The sequence below is a fragment of the Sapajus apella genome, unplaced genomic scaffold (assembly GCF_009761245.1).
Source record: "Sapajus apella isolate SASKATOON/1434 unplaced genomic scaffold, GSC_monkey_1.0 scaffold97, whole genome shotgun sequence".
Lineage (NCBI taxonomy): Eukaryota > Metazoa > Chordata > Mammalia > Primates > Cebidae > Sapajus > Sapajus apella.
Genome location: NW_022437037.1, coordinates 2,578,820 through 2,594,829, shown reverse-complemented (window position 1 = coordinate 2,594,829; position 16,010 = coordinate 2,578,820). Strand labels below are relative to the sequence as shown.

At 53.3% G+C, this 16,010-nt stretch overlaps 1 protein-coding gene across 1 annotated transcript in view; it reads left to right on the top strand.

Moving 5' to 3' along the window:
* Nucleotides 1-10,140: 10,140 nt before the first annotated feature.
* The window catches only part of ENG (endoglin), a 39,540-nt gene continuing 33,670 nt past the window's right edge, over nt 10,141-16,010 (top strand). Inside the window, exon 1 of the mRNA XM_032257348.1 lies at nt 10,141-10,596. Coding sequence (XP_032113239.1) covers nt 10,218-10,596 — 379 coding nt within the window. The 5' untranslated portion in view covers nt 10,141-10,217. The remainder of the gene's footprint in view (nt 10,597-16,010) is intronic.

Below are 16,010 nucleotides of genomic sequence, written 5' to 3'. Positions count from 1 at the left end.
TCAAGCGATTCTCCTGCCTCAGCCTCCCAAGTAGCTGGGATCACAGGCGTGCACCACCACGCCTGGCTGATTTTTGCATTTTTAGTAGAGGCTGGGTTTCACTATGTTGGCCAGGCTGGTCTTGAACTCCTGACCTTAGGCGATCTGCCCACCTCAGCCTCCCAAAGTGCTGGGATTACAGGTGTGAGCCTCTGCACCTGGCAAGATCTCCTTTAATCTAGGACCACTGTCCCCATCTTTCTGTGAAGGAAGCAGCTGTTCTGCAGAGAATTTACCCTTCTACATTCACCTGTAACTCAACTTGCTCCTTTATCCTCAACATTTCTGTAAACTGTTAAGTTAATTGTAAAGCCTTCGTAGATTCAGGTTAAGCCTTTGGGACACGAATACTTAATAGACTAATAGGCGAGGCTCGTGAAGGGTTTTAAATCCAGACAGGAAGGTCAGATCTGCAGTGCTTCTAGTTTTGGTGCCCGCATGAATATCCTCAGGGGTGTCTTGTGAAAAAGCTGATCTGATTCAGCAGGTCCAGGTTGGGAGGTGACCCCCAGACTGCTGGTCTGCCGTTGACACTGTGAGTAGCGTCGGGAGATCCTGCTCAGGGAGAGAGGGCCAAGGGGGCCCGTGGACGCAGGAGCTCAGGGAGCAGTGTGGAGGAGGACGGGCCCCTCCAGGGTCAGCGAGTGCTCACCTCCACTGGTGAACTGAGAGATGGGTGTGGGGTTGGGCTGGATAATGTCAATGCTGTCATACTCTCCTTGTCTCTAGGGACACTCCAGACAGTGGCTTGTCCCAAGGTGCTGGAACATTCTAACCAGCCAGTGGGATTAGAGCCTCTATGACCTGGGGTTTCAGAGAGGGGAGTGCTTCCAAGCGGGACTCACTGGGTAGTGGCCTTAGATGTACCCCCCCCAGACTGCACCCCCAGGTCTTGGCCTCGAGGGCCCTGAGGGCCTGGGCGGGAGGCGCTGAAGTGGGAGAGGAAGGAAGTGGGGAGCAGAGGAGGCCAAGGCTGTCGCCTCCCAGCCGATCAAGGGGCCTCGCGTAAACAGGAAGGCCTGGCGGCTCTGAGAGGGGGGGCTTCAGAGAGTTGGGGGCCAGGAGCCCCACCGGACACGTGCAGCCTGTGCGCACAGGGCTTCCTCACTAGGGAAGTGGGCCCAGGGAGGCTGTGTGGTTGGCCCCAGGTCGCACAGCAGCAAGGGCATGGGGTGAGACCCCTGTGCCCGGGGGTTCTAGTGTGTGGGCCCCTGCCTGGGTTGCCATGGTAGGAATATGCACTGAAATAACAATAAGCCAGGCTCTGTGGCTCACACCTGTAATCCCAGCACCGGTGGTGCTGGCTGACTCCCTTTCCCTCTCGGGTCTCAGTTTCTCTTTCTACGAGCTCAGAGCCCTTACAACTCCGAGGTTCTAGAATCCTGGCCCAGTGGAATCCTCTGTCTCCTAGGGGGCTTTCATGGGTTCTTTAGCTCTTGGGGGGGTGTGTTTCATCAGGAAGGCCAATTTCACCCAGGATTTGGAGGCTGCAGCTCCCAGGGCCCCTTCCTTGGGGAAAGAGAGGGTGGCTTTCAGGGACTGATCTTCTAGAACAGAGTAGGGTCTGGCAGGACATGACCAGACCCTACTCTTGGGGATTCATTCCCCCCTCTTCAGAGACCCTGTCCCTGGGCTCAGAATGTCCCCAACACCCACACCCTGGGGACTCAAAATCATCGCCTATGAGGCCTTGGGCCGTGTAATCCAGTGGTCAGACCCTCTCATTGATTCACAAGCTTCTTCAACCCCTACCAGGCCAGGCACTATTCCTAGTGACAGGGATTCAGCAGCAAACAAGGCAAAACCCCGGTCCTCATAGAACTTCTGTTCTGGAGAGGAAGACAGACAATCAACAGTGTATAGTGTGTGGGCGGTTCGCGGTGGCTCGCACCTGTAATCCCAACACTTTGGGAGGCTGAGGCTGGTGCAGCACTTGAGCTCAAGTGTTCGAGACCAGCCTGGCCAATATGGTGAAACCCCATCTCTACTAAAAATTCAAAATTAGCCGGGCGTAGTGGCACATGCCTGTAACCCCAGCTACTCAGGAGGCTAAGGCATGAGAATCCACTGGGAGGTGTTTGCAGTGAGCTGAGATCATGCCACTGCACTCCAGCCTGGATGACAGAACAAGACTGTCTCAAAAACAAAAAAACAGTATCTGGCCGGGCGCGGTGGCTCAAGCCTGTAATCCCAGCACTTTGGGAGGCCTAGGCGGGTGGATCACGAGGTCAAGAGATCGAGACCATCCTGGTCAACATGGTGAAACCCCGTCTCTACTAAAAATACAAAAAATTAGCTGGGCATGGTGGTGCATGCCTGTAATCCCAGCTACTCAGGAGGTTGAGGCAGGAGAATTGCCTGAACCCAGGAGGCAGACGTTGCGGTGAGCCGCGATTTTGTCATTGCACTCCAGCCTGGGTAACAAGAGCAAAACTCCGTCTCAAAAAAAAAAAAAAAACAAAAACAGTATCTTGTGTCAGATGGTGCCACGTGGGCCCATTGCTAGTGAGAGAAGAGGGCTGTTTTAAATGTGCTGCTCAGGGAAGACCTTGCCAGCCATATGACATTTGATCAGGGATAAGGGAGCAAGACCTGTGGTTACCTAGGGGAAGAGTGTTTCTGGGAGCAGTAACAGCAAGTGCAAAGGCCCTGGGGTAGGCATGTGCTTGGCACATTTTCAAAATAGCAAGGAGCTGGAGTGGAGTGGGGTGGCGGTGAGTAGAAGGGGAGGCTGAAGAGGGGGCAGGGAGACCCTCACTGGCCTTTTTTTTTTTTTTTTTTTTAAGAGGAAAAAAGAGAGAAAGAAAGAGAAAGAATAAAAAAAAAAGAAAAAGAATAAAGGAAAGGAAGAAAGAGGAAGAGGGAGAGAGAACAGGGGTGTTGCTTTATTGCCCGGGCTAGAATGTAGTCTAAAAATGGGTATGCCTGTAATTGTGTTTAATAATGGAGAGATAAAAAAAAAAAAAGAGGGAAGAAAATAATTAACAAGCAGCCAACCGATATTTCACTTAAACCTGTAAATACGTGTGATGTGGTACTGATAAGAGTGTATATTTTGTGTATTTAAAGTGGAGAGTTCTATGAATGTTAATTAAGTCTACTTGTTCCGGATCTGAGTTCAAGTCCCGAATATCGATGTTAACTTCCTGTCTCATTGATCTGTAAGTCTCCCGCTATTATTGTGTGGGAGTCTAAGTCTCTTTATAAGTCTTATATATCTGGGTATTTCTGTATTGGGTGCATATATGTTTAGGATCTTTAGCTCTTCTTGTTACATTGATCCTTTTATCTTTATGTAATATCCTTCTTTGCTTCTTTTGATCTTTGTTGCTTTGAAGTCTATTTTATCAGCAAAAATTGCAACTCCTGCTTTCTATTTATTTATTTTTGCTCTCCATTTGGTTGGTAAAATTTTCTCCATCCCTTTGTTTTGAGTCTTTGTGTATCGTTGCATGTGAGATGGATCAGGATGTAGCATACCAATGGGTCTTGGCTTTTTTTGCCTGTCTGTGTCTTTGGATTGAGGGATTTAGTCGATTTAAATTTAGAATTAATAACAATATATGTGTGTTTGATACTGTCATTTAATGTTAGCTGGCTGTTTTGCCCATTAGTTGATGCAATTTCTTAATTATGTTGATGTTCTTTATTTTTAGGTATTTTTTAGAAAGGCTGATACTGGTTGTTCCTTTCTATTTGTAGTGGTTCTTTCAGAAGCTCTTGTAAAGCAGAGGTTTACCTCACTGGCCTTTTTAGGGGCTTTGGCTTTGACTCTGAGGGAGACAATGGCCAGTGAAGGGTGCTGAGCACAGCCAGGTTGGAATTAGACACAGGCTTCCTTGATAGCGGAGAAAGGGCTGGGGGCAAGGTGGAAGAAAAGTGGGCTCAGTGCAGGGGCTGTGGACTGTGGTATTCCAAGAGGGAGGTGGCTGTGGGTGATGAGAAGCAGCCAGATTCCACAGTCCCTGGGAATCTGAGGGACGGTTAGCCAGATTTGCTGTGGCTTAGACGAGGGCATGAGAGAAAGAGACAAGGTCAACCCCAAGGCGTGTGCAGTGGGAGGAGATCAAGGTCTGAGATGGAGAGACTGAGGCAGGAGCAGTTTGCAGAGAAAGAACAGAGCCCAGTTTTCAATGCATGGAGTCTGAGATATCAGATATCCAGGGGCCTGGGGACGGGGGGAAGTTCTGGCTGGAGACATCCAGTCGGGAGCCCTTCGTATCTAGATGGTATTTAAAGCTGCTGTCTAGCCGAGGTTGTCGGGAACAGGCCTCCTCAAACGTTGACGTATACACGATTCCCCTGGGAATCTTGTGAAAACACAGGTTCGGATCCAGCAGGTCTGCATTTTTATTTTTTTTTCCTGAGACAGAGTCTCACTCTGCCTCCAGGCTGGAGTGCAGTGGTGCAATCTCGGCTCACTGAGATCAACCTCTTCCTCCCAGGTTCAAGTGATTCTCTTGCCTCAGCCTCACGAGTAACTGGGATTACAGGCGCGCACAACCACACCTAATTTTTGTATTTTTAGTAGAAATGGGATTTCACCACCTTGGCCAGGCTGGTCTTGAACTCCTGACTTCAGATGATCCACCTGTCTCAGACTCCAAAAGTGCTGGGATTATAGATGTGAGCCACCGTGCCTGTGGTGCATTTCTTTTTATTAAAATGTTTTCAATTTTAATTTTTATTTATTTATTTTTGAGACAGAGTCTTGCTCTGTTGTCCAGGCTGGAGTGCAGTGGCATGATCTCAGCTCACTGCCTCCTGGGTTCAAGAGATTCTCCTGCCTCAGCCTCCCAGGTAGCTGGGATTACAGGTGCCCACCACCACGCCCAGCTAATCTTCATATTTTTAGTAGAGACAGGGTTTCACCATGTTGGCCAGGCTGGTCTTGAACTCCTGACCTCATGTGATCTACCCGCCTTGACCTCCCAAAATGCTGGGATTACAGGCATGAGTCCCCGTGCCCGGCCCTTCATTGTTTATTTTTTAGAGACAGGGTCTTGCTCTGTCACCCAGGCTGAAGTGCGGCGACATGATCACAGCTCACTGCAGCCTCGAACCCCTGGGCTTAAGCAATCCTCCTGCCTCAGCCTCCTGAGTAGCTGGAACTGCAGGCTTGAGCCACTGCGCTTGGCTCAAATCTGCATTTCTAAGAAGCTTCCAGAAGAAACTAAGACCACACTTTGAGTAGCAACAGTCTAGGGCATTATATTTTAGGGCCAAGACTCGGTGGTGGGTAACGAAATCAACAGATGAGCTTGTGATGAGTAGTGAAAGAAAATGTGACAGGCTGGGGGTTAGGGGAGGGCATCACAGCCGCAAAGCGACCTACGGGACCGCTCAATGCTTGTTTCCATTATTTGAGCCTGAGTCCCAGGGTCTGTGAGAAAAATCTGACTTGGGAGTGAGGGTAAACAGAGACGGAAGAGGCCAACCCTGGGGGAACAAGGAGGAACCAGTGAGGAGACAGATAAGACCACCAGGAAGGTCGGAGGAAAGCCAGGACAGAATGTTTTAGAAGCCAAGGGAAGAAAGGCCTTGATTTGAATTATCCTCTGCCTCTTCCCGGCCCTGTGGCCTTGCAAACCTGAGCCTCAGTTTCTTCCACTGTGAAATGCTGACATGACAGCTTCGGCCAATGAAGTGACTGCAAAGTGGCACTTGGCACAGGGCCAGGCAAGTTTGTGGATGGTGGTGTGCTTCTAGTTCTTGTCTTGGCTTTTGAACTCCTCCGGACCAGCAGGCTGCCCTCCCCTTGTGCAGATGAAGAAACTGAGGCTTAGAAAGCAGAAAGATCTGGCTGGGCGCAGCGGCTCACACCTGTAATCCAAGCACTTTGGGAGGCTGAGATGGGTGAATCGGTCAAGGTCAGGAGTTCAAGACCAGCCTGGGCAACATGGTGAAACCCCATCTCTACTAAAAGTACAAACATTAGCTGGGTGTGGTGGTGCGCACTCCCAGCTACTCAGGAGGCTGAGGCAGGAGAATCGCTTGAAGCCGCCACTGCACTGATCTGGGTAACAGAGCGAGACTCCGGTTCAAAAAAACAAACAAAAAAAGATCTTGCCTGGGGCTACCTGGCCGGAGTGGGGCAGAGCCTGGGCACCCCACTCCCAGGCCAGTTCTCTCTCTTTCTTTGTCCTGTGGGTCTGGTCCTGCTGTTATCAACGGCTCCTGGCTCCGGGCTGGTGGTGGAGACGGTCAGCCGCCTGGTGGGTCCCTGGGGGCCGCCTGAAATTCCTTCAGTGGCCAGTGGCCAAGGTGGACGTGCTCCATCCTTTCCTGCAGCCCTGGCCTTCCTGGCCAGCCAGGAGGAAGAAGGAGCAGAATAAGTGCATCTGCCCTCTGTGGGGTCCTGGCACGGGGGCCTGGCCATCAGCCATGCGTGTCTCCAGTGTTCCCAGATGGCACCTGAATGCATCTGTATCAGTCAGAGCCCCGGCAGGAAACAGATGGCACGTTCCAGTAGGATCATTAGAGGAGAGTTTGATGAAGGGTCTGTTTACACAGGTGTGGTCAGGGTATAGGGAAGTCCCAGGGGACAGTGCAGAACCCCAGGGCTGGCAGCGGCGTGGGCTGTGACCACCCTCAGCCTGAAGGGGCCAGGGGAGGAGCTGAGTTCACAGCCGAACAGGGCTGGGTGGAGGGGGTCCCCAATAGGACCCTGGCCTTCAGTGGAGGGAGGCCACCAGTATGCAGTGACCCTGCAGGGAAGGGGCTGGAGGATGGAACCTCCTCTTTCTGCCTCCCCTGGTCTCCTCAGGGGTGGGGCGGGGAAGTGGATGTGTCCCGAAGGAGGGAGAGTGCAGCTGGGGGATGTGGGCTAACCCAAGATCTGTGCCCAGCTGTGAGGCTGTGTGGCCATTGAGCTTCCTGGGGCAGGAGACCCGGTCCAGGACTGGCCTTTGCTCCTAGGAACCAATGACAAGCCCACCTCTCTGGACCTCCATGATCCCCACCCCTGCCTTGCCTTCTAGGGTCCCTCATGCTTGCTCGCTTTCTTTCTTTCTTTTTTTTTTTTTTTGGTGAGATGGAGTCTTGCTCTGTCGCCCAGGCTGGAGTGCAGTGGCACAATCTTGGCTCACTGCAACGTCCACCTCCTCAGTTCAAGCGATTCTTCTGCCTCAGTCTCCCAAGTAGCTGGGATTACAGGCATGCGCCACCATGCCCGGCTAATTTTTGCATTTTTAGTAGAGACGGGTTTCACCATATTGGCCAGGATGGTCTTGAACTCCTGACCTTGTGATCTGCCCACATCGACCTCCGAAAGTGCTGGGATTACAGGCGTGAGCCACCACGCCTAGCCGGTCCTTCATGCTTTCAACAAATCTATCTCAAGAGCCAAAAGCCCCGGGCTCTGTGTAGGGGACACAGCATCAAAGGGCATCAAAGTCTCTGCCCTCGTGGGGCTTCTAGTTGAGTAGAGAGACACATGCAGATGGCTGCACACAGGCTGGGGGTGTGATGGGAAAGGTCAGGGTGCTGTGTGGCCAGAGGTGACCTCTGCTTCACCCCCCCAATCTCTGTGGTCCCAATCTCTTCCTTCCTCCGTGAGGTGTCTGGGGTAGGGGTCCCAGTTCTTCCTGGAGTCCACCTGGAGTCTCTACTGCTTTCTAGAGAATCCACTGGGTCTTGTTTACAAGGTGGATGGGGTTAGATTGTGCAGTGTGGAGGGAAGGGAAGGGAAGGAGGTTTGGGAAGAGCCTCCTGTGGGGTCCCTGTTACTGCCTCAGACGCCCCAAACCCCCTGTGACACCCACAGCCCCTGCCACATCTGTCCCTCACTCCAAACTCAGTGGGTGGTGGCAGGGAGGGAGGAGATGAGCTTGGAGCCGGGCAGCCCTGGGGTCACCACCCTGCAGCTAGGGTTCCTCCTCTGTAGAGTGGGGGTAAAACTGTGCCCACCTCCTGGAGCGCCTGTGAGGATTCAGAGCTGATAAGGTGAACGCCTAGGGCGGGCCCTGGTGCAGACAGCACTCAGCCCCTGGGGCTGGATTAACTGTCGCTGGGGCACACATCTTGGTCTGCGGCCTGGAGAAACCTCACAGCCACCCCTGAACCCCCACGGAGCCACCCTTTGCCTCGCAATGCCCGTGGCCTCGTCTCCGAGGTTACAGGAAAAGGCAGAGGAGATGCCCCTCTCAGGGTGGCCTCCTGGGAGAGGACCCTCTCCCTTGACCTCACAGCCATGCTTGGTTGCAAACTGGCCAGGCAGCCACAAGGCTGGGCGAGCAAAACTATCCCCTGTCCCCACCCGAGGAGCCGCACCCACCCTCCCGGCCCCTGTGACGCTCCTGCAGAGACAAACACATGGCCAGCAGACAAGCAGAGAGGCCAGGCCTCAGACCCCAGACTGATATCCTCCCTCCGGGGGCACCCAGGGCTCCAGCCTTCTCCTCCCTCCCTGAGCCTCGGTTTCTCCACCTGTATCCAGGACAGATTGATCCAGGGAGAAGAACCTCTGGCTCCATCTCACCATGGGTCCTGCCAGCACACAAAGATTTGCTCTCTAAAAGCCCAGCTCTGCCAGCCTCCTCCTGCTCAAGAACCCTCCATGACTCCTGGTGGCCCTGAGGATAGTCCTGACGTTTGAGGCCCTCCCAATGCAGGGCCACTCTCTGTCCCTCCAGCTTCCTGTCCCCACCACATCCCTGCTGGTCCCACAGTGGTCCGACTGCTTCCTGCTTCTGTGCCTTTGCTTAGTCTGGCACCCCTGCCTGGCATGCCCTCCTCACCCCTTCTCCCACTCCTAGCTCACCCAGTCTTTCCAAGGGCAGGCCTACTGCCAGCCCCTCCAGGTGGCTCAGGCTTCCTTCTCTAAGCTTCCATGGGCCTGGCCCTGGGTGCTACCTGTGAGGTACCATGGTGGGCACACAGTAGGTGCTTACTGTTTGCAGAATGAACATGGAACAGTTTGGGGACTGTCACCCAGCTGAGGTAGCACTGATGGGGAAGTGTCTGCTGTATGTCCCAGGGCTCAGTGCTGTAGTGTCCTGACCCTCAGAAATCTCACAACTGCTTGGCCAGGAAGGCTCCATCGTGCCCTACTCTGCAAGCAGGGCGGCTGAGAATTGAGCGGCCTTGCCCAAGGTCTCATGGCTCAAAATAAGCAGAGCAGGATTTGAACCCAGAGCCATCTGACTTCAGAAGTGCCATTAAAGTCCCCATCATTTGGAGCTATCTTTTTCTTCCTCTTTTGAGACAGTCTCACTCTGTCACCCAGGCTGGAATGCAGTGGTCTGATCTCGGCTCACTGCAATCTTCGCCTCCTGGGTTCAAGTGATTCTCCAGCCTCAGCCTCCCAAGTAGCTGGGACTACAGGCACGTGCCAGCATGCCCAACTAATTTTTGTATTTTTGGTAGAGACAGGCTTTCACCATGTTGGCCAGGCTGGTCTTGAACTTCTGACCTCAAGTGAACAGTCTGCTTTGGCCTTCCAAAGTGCTGGGATTACAGGCATGAGCCACTGCACCCGGCCTGGAGCTGTCTTTTGTCCATGAAGGATTTTCCACCCATGAAGACATCAGACATGAAGTGTGTGGCCCTGGGCAGCTTCTCTGAGCCCAGAGACGCTGGCCCTAGCCACTTTGCTATGCCACTTTGGGACTTCCCTCCCTAACCTAAGCCTCAGTTTTCCTGCCTGCTGGGCAGCCCTGTGTCAATTGCGCTTAGTAGGCTGGGTTTGGTGCCTGAAGAGACGTGAGGTGGTGGAGGTAGGCAGGCTCCCAGCACTACCATCTTCTTGGACCAGTGATCTCAACACATCAGGTCTCTGTTTCCTCATCTGCAGAATGGGATCACTGAGCACATAGGGTCATGAATTCCACAGAAACTACTTTAGCTAAGCCCAGCTCCCTGAAAGGGCTCCTCAGTGGGCTGTTAGGGTGATTGTTCTCTTCTGTGGGGCTGCCTGATGCATTCCTACCCACCCGCCTTGGAGAGGGTGGGATGGGAGGGTGGGGTGCTTAGGGAGACAAGCCTAGAGCCTGGGCCCTCCCTCCCACCCTACTGCCTCCCCCCCATCCAATTGCCTCCCCCCATCCCAGGGCCCCCCACCCAGCGACAAAGCCTGTGGCACTTCCTCTACCCGCCTGGCAGGCGGCCTGGCCCAGCCCCTTCTCTAAGGAAGCGCATTTCCTGCCTCCCTGGGCCGGGCTGGATGAGCTGGGAGCTCCATGCTGCTGGTCATACCCCAGCTTCCATCTGCGCCCAGCCAGGACTGCTGCCGTCACTGCCGTCCCCTGGAGCCCAGCACCCCCTCCCCGCCCATTCGTCAGACAGCGACCCCGGCCCAGCCCCACGTCCCTGTGTCTACTTCTCCTGACCCCTTGGCCGCCACCTCAGAAGGCTGGAGCAGGGACGCCGTCGCTCCAGCTGCCTGCTCCCCTCGGGTCCCCGCGCGAGCCCACGCCGGCCCCGGCGCCCACCTGCAGCCCTGCCCCTGGACACCGGATAAGGCCCAGCGCACAGGCCCCTGCGTGGACAGCATGGACCGTGGCACACTCCCTCTGGCTGTTGTCCTGCTGCTGGCCAGCTGCAGCCTCAGCCTTGCAAGTAGGTGTCCAGGGACCCGGGGTGGGGAGACTCGGCCTCTGGTGCACAGACCAGGCCCCAAGTGTACCCGGCCTCCTTCCTATATCCTGAGCTCACACCCAGCAGGGCCATCCTTGGGGCTTTGGAGGGTCACCGATCCTCCCAGTTTGCTGAAACTAAATGGTTATGCAGGACTTTGGGTGTTGAAAGCCTTGGGCAAACTGGGCTGACTCATTCACTTTAACCCTAGCCTCTGGCATCTGTTCTCCCAGCTGTGTTCCATTACTGGAAGCCCAGGTCCCAGAATGCTGTGCAGCCCCAGGAGAGTTTCTTGCCCTCTCTGGGCCTTGAGTTTTCCAAGGAGGAATGGGTGGGAAGGAGGGCCCACAGCCTGGGCTCTGAGTGCTGGCTCTGGGTTCAAATCTCACATAGGGTCTTCCTTGTGGTGTGATCTCGGGAACTGCCTTCGGGCCTCTGAGCAAAGTGGGGATAACAGACTTCCTTCCCTCTCCGAGCTGCTGAGAAGGTTGGTGGTAAAGGATCATTGCCGAGAGGGCTCTGGCAGGCTTGTCACTTCTGTGTTGTTTATTTTTAGCTTTAAGTTCCTCCAGCTTACCGCCCAGGGCCTTTGAGCAGCTCCCAGAACCCTTCGAACAGGCCAAGGCTGCAGGGCCCTGCCCTTCCTCCCTCCCCGCTCCCTGATCCCCAGGAAGGGTTCAGGAGGGGGTCTGGCCAGGTTAGGGGTTCTGTGGGACTGCTCGGCTTGGGGACTCTTCCAGGGCATCATGGCCTCTGCTACTTTCTGAAACTGACCAGAGGAGGGGCGGCGAGGAGCCAGGGACCCCCACCCCCACGTCCCACTCCCGACCCCTCGGGCATCTCAAGCTGCTGGCCAGTCCTGTGGACATCCCTTGACCCACCTGCGCATGCAGGGGCTTCCTGAGGGATCTGGGGGAAAGGGGGCAAAAGTGAGCTAACAGTGTGGGGAGAACGGGGACGGAAAATGGAGGTGGAGCAGCCACCTTCTCCCCACCTCCCCACCCCACAGCATTTTAGAGTCCCTGATTCTGGGTCTCTGAAGCTCTTCCCACCACCTGACTGATAGGAAACTGAGTTTCAGACACAGTAAGTGACTTAGCAGGGATTTGACTCCCGGCCCACAGCTCCCCAAATGTTTGCTGCTAGCAAGGTATGACAGGGCAACCCCTCTTAATATGGCTCACAACGACCCTGCAAGATGGCTGCTGCCATCATCCCCATTTTACAGAAGAGCAAATGGAGGTTCTGACTTGCCAAGTTCACACGGCTAAGACAGAGCCCCTGCCTCAGCTCTAGGATCTGCCTCCTTAGCTGTCCAGGCTTCCCTCTCCCACATTTCTTGCTGTGGTCACACTGTCTTCCTCTTGGTTGCTAGAGAAAGGTCCTTGCAGACGTTTAGGGCCTGGTTTTAAAGGATCAAAGGCAGTGGTGTGCTGGTACTGTAAATAATTAACAACAGGGTAGGGGGCTCAATTTGTGGATAGCGTTCGTGGATTTCCACAGCGTATGTACTCCCACTTGGCTGACTTCAAGCCACCAGCTCCCCAAGCTCAGAGCTGGGAATCGATGCCCAGTAGCACCCGGTGGTTGGTTCTCTAGGGTCTCTGCAGGGGCAGATCACATTGGGAGCAGAGGTGACAGTCAGGGGCATAAAACAGGAATACATAAATTTGGACATTCATGATTTAAAAAAAAAATAGTAATAGCCATGTAACAGCCAGTTGGAAAAACTCCTGGAAATGTATCAGTCTGGTCCTGTGAGTGGGTAGGAGCTGGTCCTGGTGCACCAGGGGTCACAGGCTCCAAGGTACAACAGGTCACCAGCCCAACTCATTTGTGGTCTGGGAAGCTGAGGCCCATGGAGGGCAGAGGGGAACCTGGGGCCGGGGCCTGGAACCCAGAGGTCGCTGCTGGGGGTGGGGGTAGGAGTGACCCTGACATTCTAGAAATGGGTCTGGAATTCATGAATGTGACTTGTTACCCTCACAACTCAACCTTCAGAAGTCAGCCTTCCACAGTGACTTGTCCAACTCTGTAAAGATGTGTGATCTATGTGTACATGTAACAACCCGATAACTAACTGGAAATGATCTAAATGTCCACGAGCAAAGACTGTTAATAAATTATCAATGCCGGGCATGGTGGCTCACGCCTGTAATCCCAGCACTTTGGGAGGCCGAGGCAGGCAGATCACGAGGTCAAGAGATCGAGACCATCCTAGCCAACATGGTGAAATCCCGTCTCTACTAAAAATACAAAAATTAGCTGGGCATGGTGACACGTGCCTGTAGTCCCAGCTACTTGGGAGGCTGAGGCAGGAGAAGTGCTTGAACCCAGGAGGTGGAGGTTGTAGTGAGCCAAGATTGCGCCACTGCACTCTGGCGCCTGGCGACAGAGTGAGACTCCGTCTCAATAAATAAGTAAGTAAGTAAGTAAATAACCAAGCGACAGAATATCATGCAGCAGGTGCCAAGAAGAAGGCAGAGCTATGTGAACACTGCCACAGACAGACGTCAGGGACATGCCGTTAGGTACCCAAAGAACAATAATTCCATTCTGGCAACCATAAATCAGTGATAATGTACAATATGCATAGAAAAAATTCTGGAATAGAATTTTCTATTTAACCCACTATTACTGTTCTCTGGCCTGGGGTTTTCTCTATGGGACTTTCACTTTCTAAGACATATTTTCATGTAATGTTGGGTTTTTGTTGTTTTTTTAAAGAACAAGCAGGCTGGGCGCGGTGGCTCACACCTGTAATCCTAGGACTTTGAGAGACTGAGGCTGGTGGATCACCTGAGGTCAGGAGTTCAAGACCAGCCTGGCCAACATGGCAAACTCTATCTCTACTGAAAATACAAAACTTAGCTCGTCATGGCAGTGGGCACCTGTAATCCCAGCTACTCAGGAGGCTGAGGCAGGAGAATTGCTTGACCCTGGGAGGCGGAGGTTGCAGTGAGCGGAGATCGAGCCACTGCACTCCAGTCTGGGTGACAGAGCAAGACTTTGTATCAAAAAAAAAAGCACGTAAAGATTTTTATTTTTAAAGTAGTTTAACCATATAGCTGCCTCAGCCTGCCCCTCAAAAAATAAAAAGGACTGGGCATGGTGGCTCGCACCTGTAATTCCAGCACTTTGGGAGGCCGACGTAGGCGGATCACTTGGTCAGGAGATCAAGACCATCCTGGCTAACACAATGAAACCCTGTCTCTACTAAAAATACAAAATTCGTCGGGTGTGGTGGCACATGCCTGTAGTCCCAGCTGCTTGGGAGGCTGAGGCAGGAGAATTGCTTGAACCCGGGAGGTGAAGGTTGCAGTAAGCCGAGATTGTGCCACTGCACTCTAGCCTGGGGGACAGAGTGAGACTCCATCCCCCCCCACAAAAAAAAAAAGAAAAAAAATCACCTCAGAATTTCTTTATTGATACAGGTACTGTTAGCATGGTGGTAGATGGCTTTATTGTTTTTTTTTTTTTTTTTTTTTTTTTTTTTTTACTTTTTAAGCTACTTTTAATCCAGGTGGGTCCACATTTTGGGAGTCTTTTGTCTACTTCTTTCAAACCAGGTCTACGTGCTGTCCTGTGGACTTTATGACCATCCTCTTGCTGTTCTGGAAAATTCTGTCCCATCAACCTGTCACCGTTTGCCTGGCAGATCCCTTATTGTTAAATAGTTAGGTGGTTTCCCCTTTGTTCTAGTTATAAATACCACCATGATGCACAGTTCTGGTACATGCACCTTTTCCTGTATTTTGGATTATTTCATGTGGATTTCATCCCGGCAGCAGGGTTGCGAGGGCTCGTTGCCTGTGCTGTGCGGCTGGGTGGCAGAGTGTTTCCTGAGTGTGGAGGATCCTTTGCTGAAGGACTTGAAGCCCCCATGCAGCTGGCTGCCTGTGGGGGGGTCTTGGACTAGCGGGAGAAGGGTCAGTGGTGCAGGACCAAGACCACAAACACCCACCTCTTAGAGGCTGTGTTCCCATTTGCCAGGAGGAAAAAGAGGCTGGAGCAGGGGCCATGTGAACCAGGAGAGGGTGGGTTCCCCAGGACACGGGGGATGTGACTACTAGGATTCTCCCTCGCCTCATCCAGACAGATGTGACCCAGAGGGACAGAGGGACTTGCTCGTGGTCACAGATGGGTTGGTGCTGGGCCCTCTGGTGACAGACCTATCTGTTTGCCCCAGTGCTGGAAGGGGATCTGGACAAGAGTGAGGCAGCCTCCTCTCCTCTGTCCCCAGCATGTCAGGCATAGCGCCAGCTCCTCCTCGCCTCTATCCCCAGTTTACAGATGAGAAAATTGAGGGTTGGGTCAAATGACAGGTCCAGATTTCTACTCCAGGCTGTCTGCTTCCAAATTCAGCTGCTTTTCCCTCCACTTTTGTGGCCCAGATGCTGGAGACTTGGACAACTGTTTATCCTGGCTCTGAGGCCCTGCTCCTAGCTTCAGCCCAGGCTTTGGGGTACCGGCTTTGGAGGCCAAAGGGGACCCTCATCCGGGGTTTAGCTGGCATCAACCCCTGTGGCAGGGCTAGGGGTGGAGTAAAAAAATAACAGCTGGCATTTATTCAGCACTTACTGTATGCTAGACACTGCTCTAGGCATGGTATGTGTACTGTCAGACTTAACGCTCGCAAAAGCCCTATGGAGGAGACACTCCTGCTGCCTCCATTTGACAGATGGGAAGACTAAGGCACTTGTGTAACTCAGGTATAGGGATTTACCCAGTAACACTGCCCTGAAATGGGCCACTGGGGCTTGAGCCCTGAGCCCGAGCTCTGCACTGTGCTGCCGCAGGGGAGGGGATGAGGAGCCTCCTGTTGCCTGATCTCCCCACAGGCGCTCAGCCTTTTCCCTAGTCCCCATAATGGATCTGGGGCACAACCCCTGGGACCCCACCTTTACTTTCAGAAGCCCCATCTATGCCCTGCCCTCTCTTTCTCCCATCATCCTTAGGTGAAACAGACCGTCAGAACCCCAGTAGAATTAGAATATGTCCTAACCATCCCTCCCTCTTCCCCACCCACTAGCCGTGGGGAAACAGGGTCCCAGAAGGGTGAAGGGACTTGATGCGGGTCATCCAGCAGGTCAGAGGCAGCCCCGAGCAGCCAATTCCACAAATGGATGTTTGCTCTGAGCCCTAGGCTAAGTGAGGGGACATGGAAGGGTGTGGACTCTCCTTGTTCTGGAAAAAGTCACTGCTGGGAGTGCAGACACGCTGACAGAACAGCACACCTGGGCATGCGGGGTTCTCCAAGGACGGGTGCAGCTGAGAAAGGAGGGGCTGACTTCAATGAGATTTCTAGGACAGGATTTTGAAGGATGAATAGAAGTTGGCCAGGGGCTGGATACAGTGGCTTATGCCTGTAATCCCAATGTTTTGGGAGGCTGAGG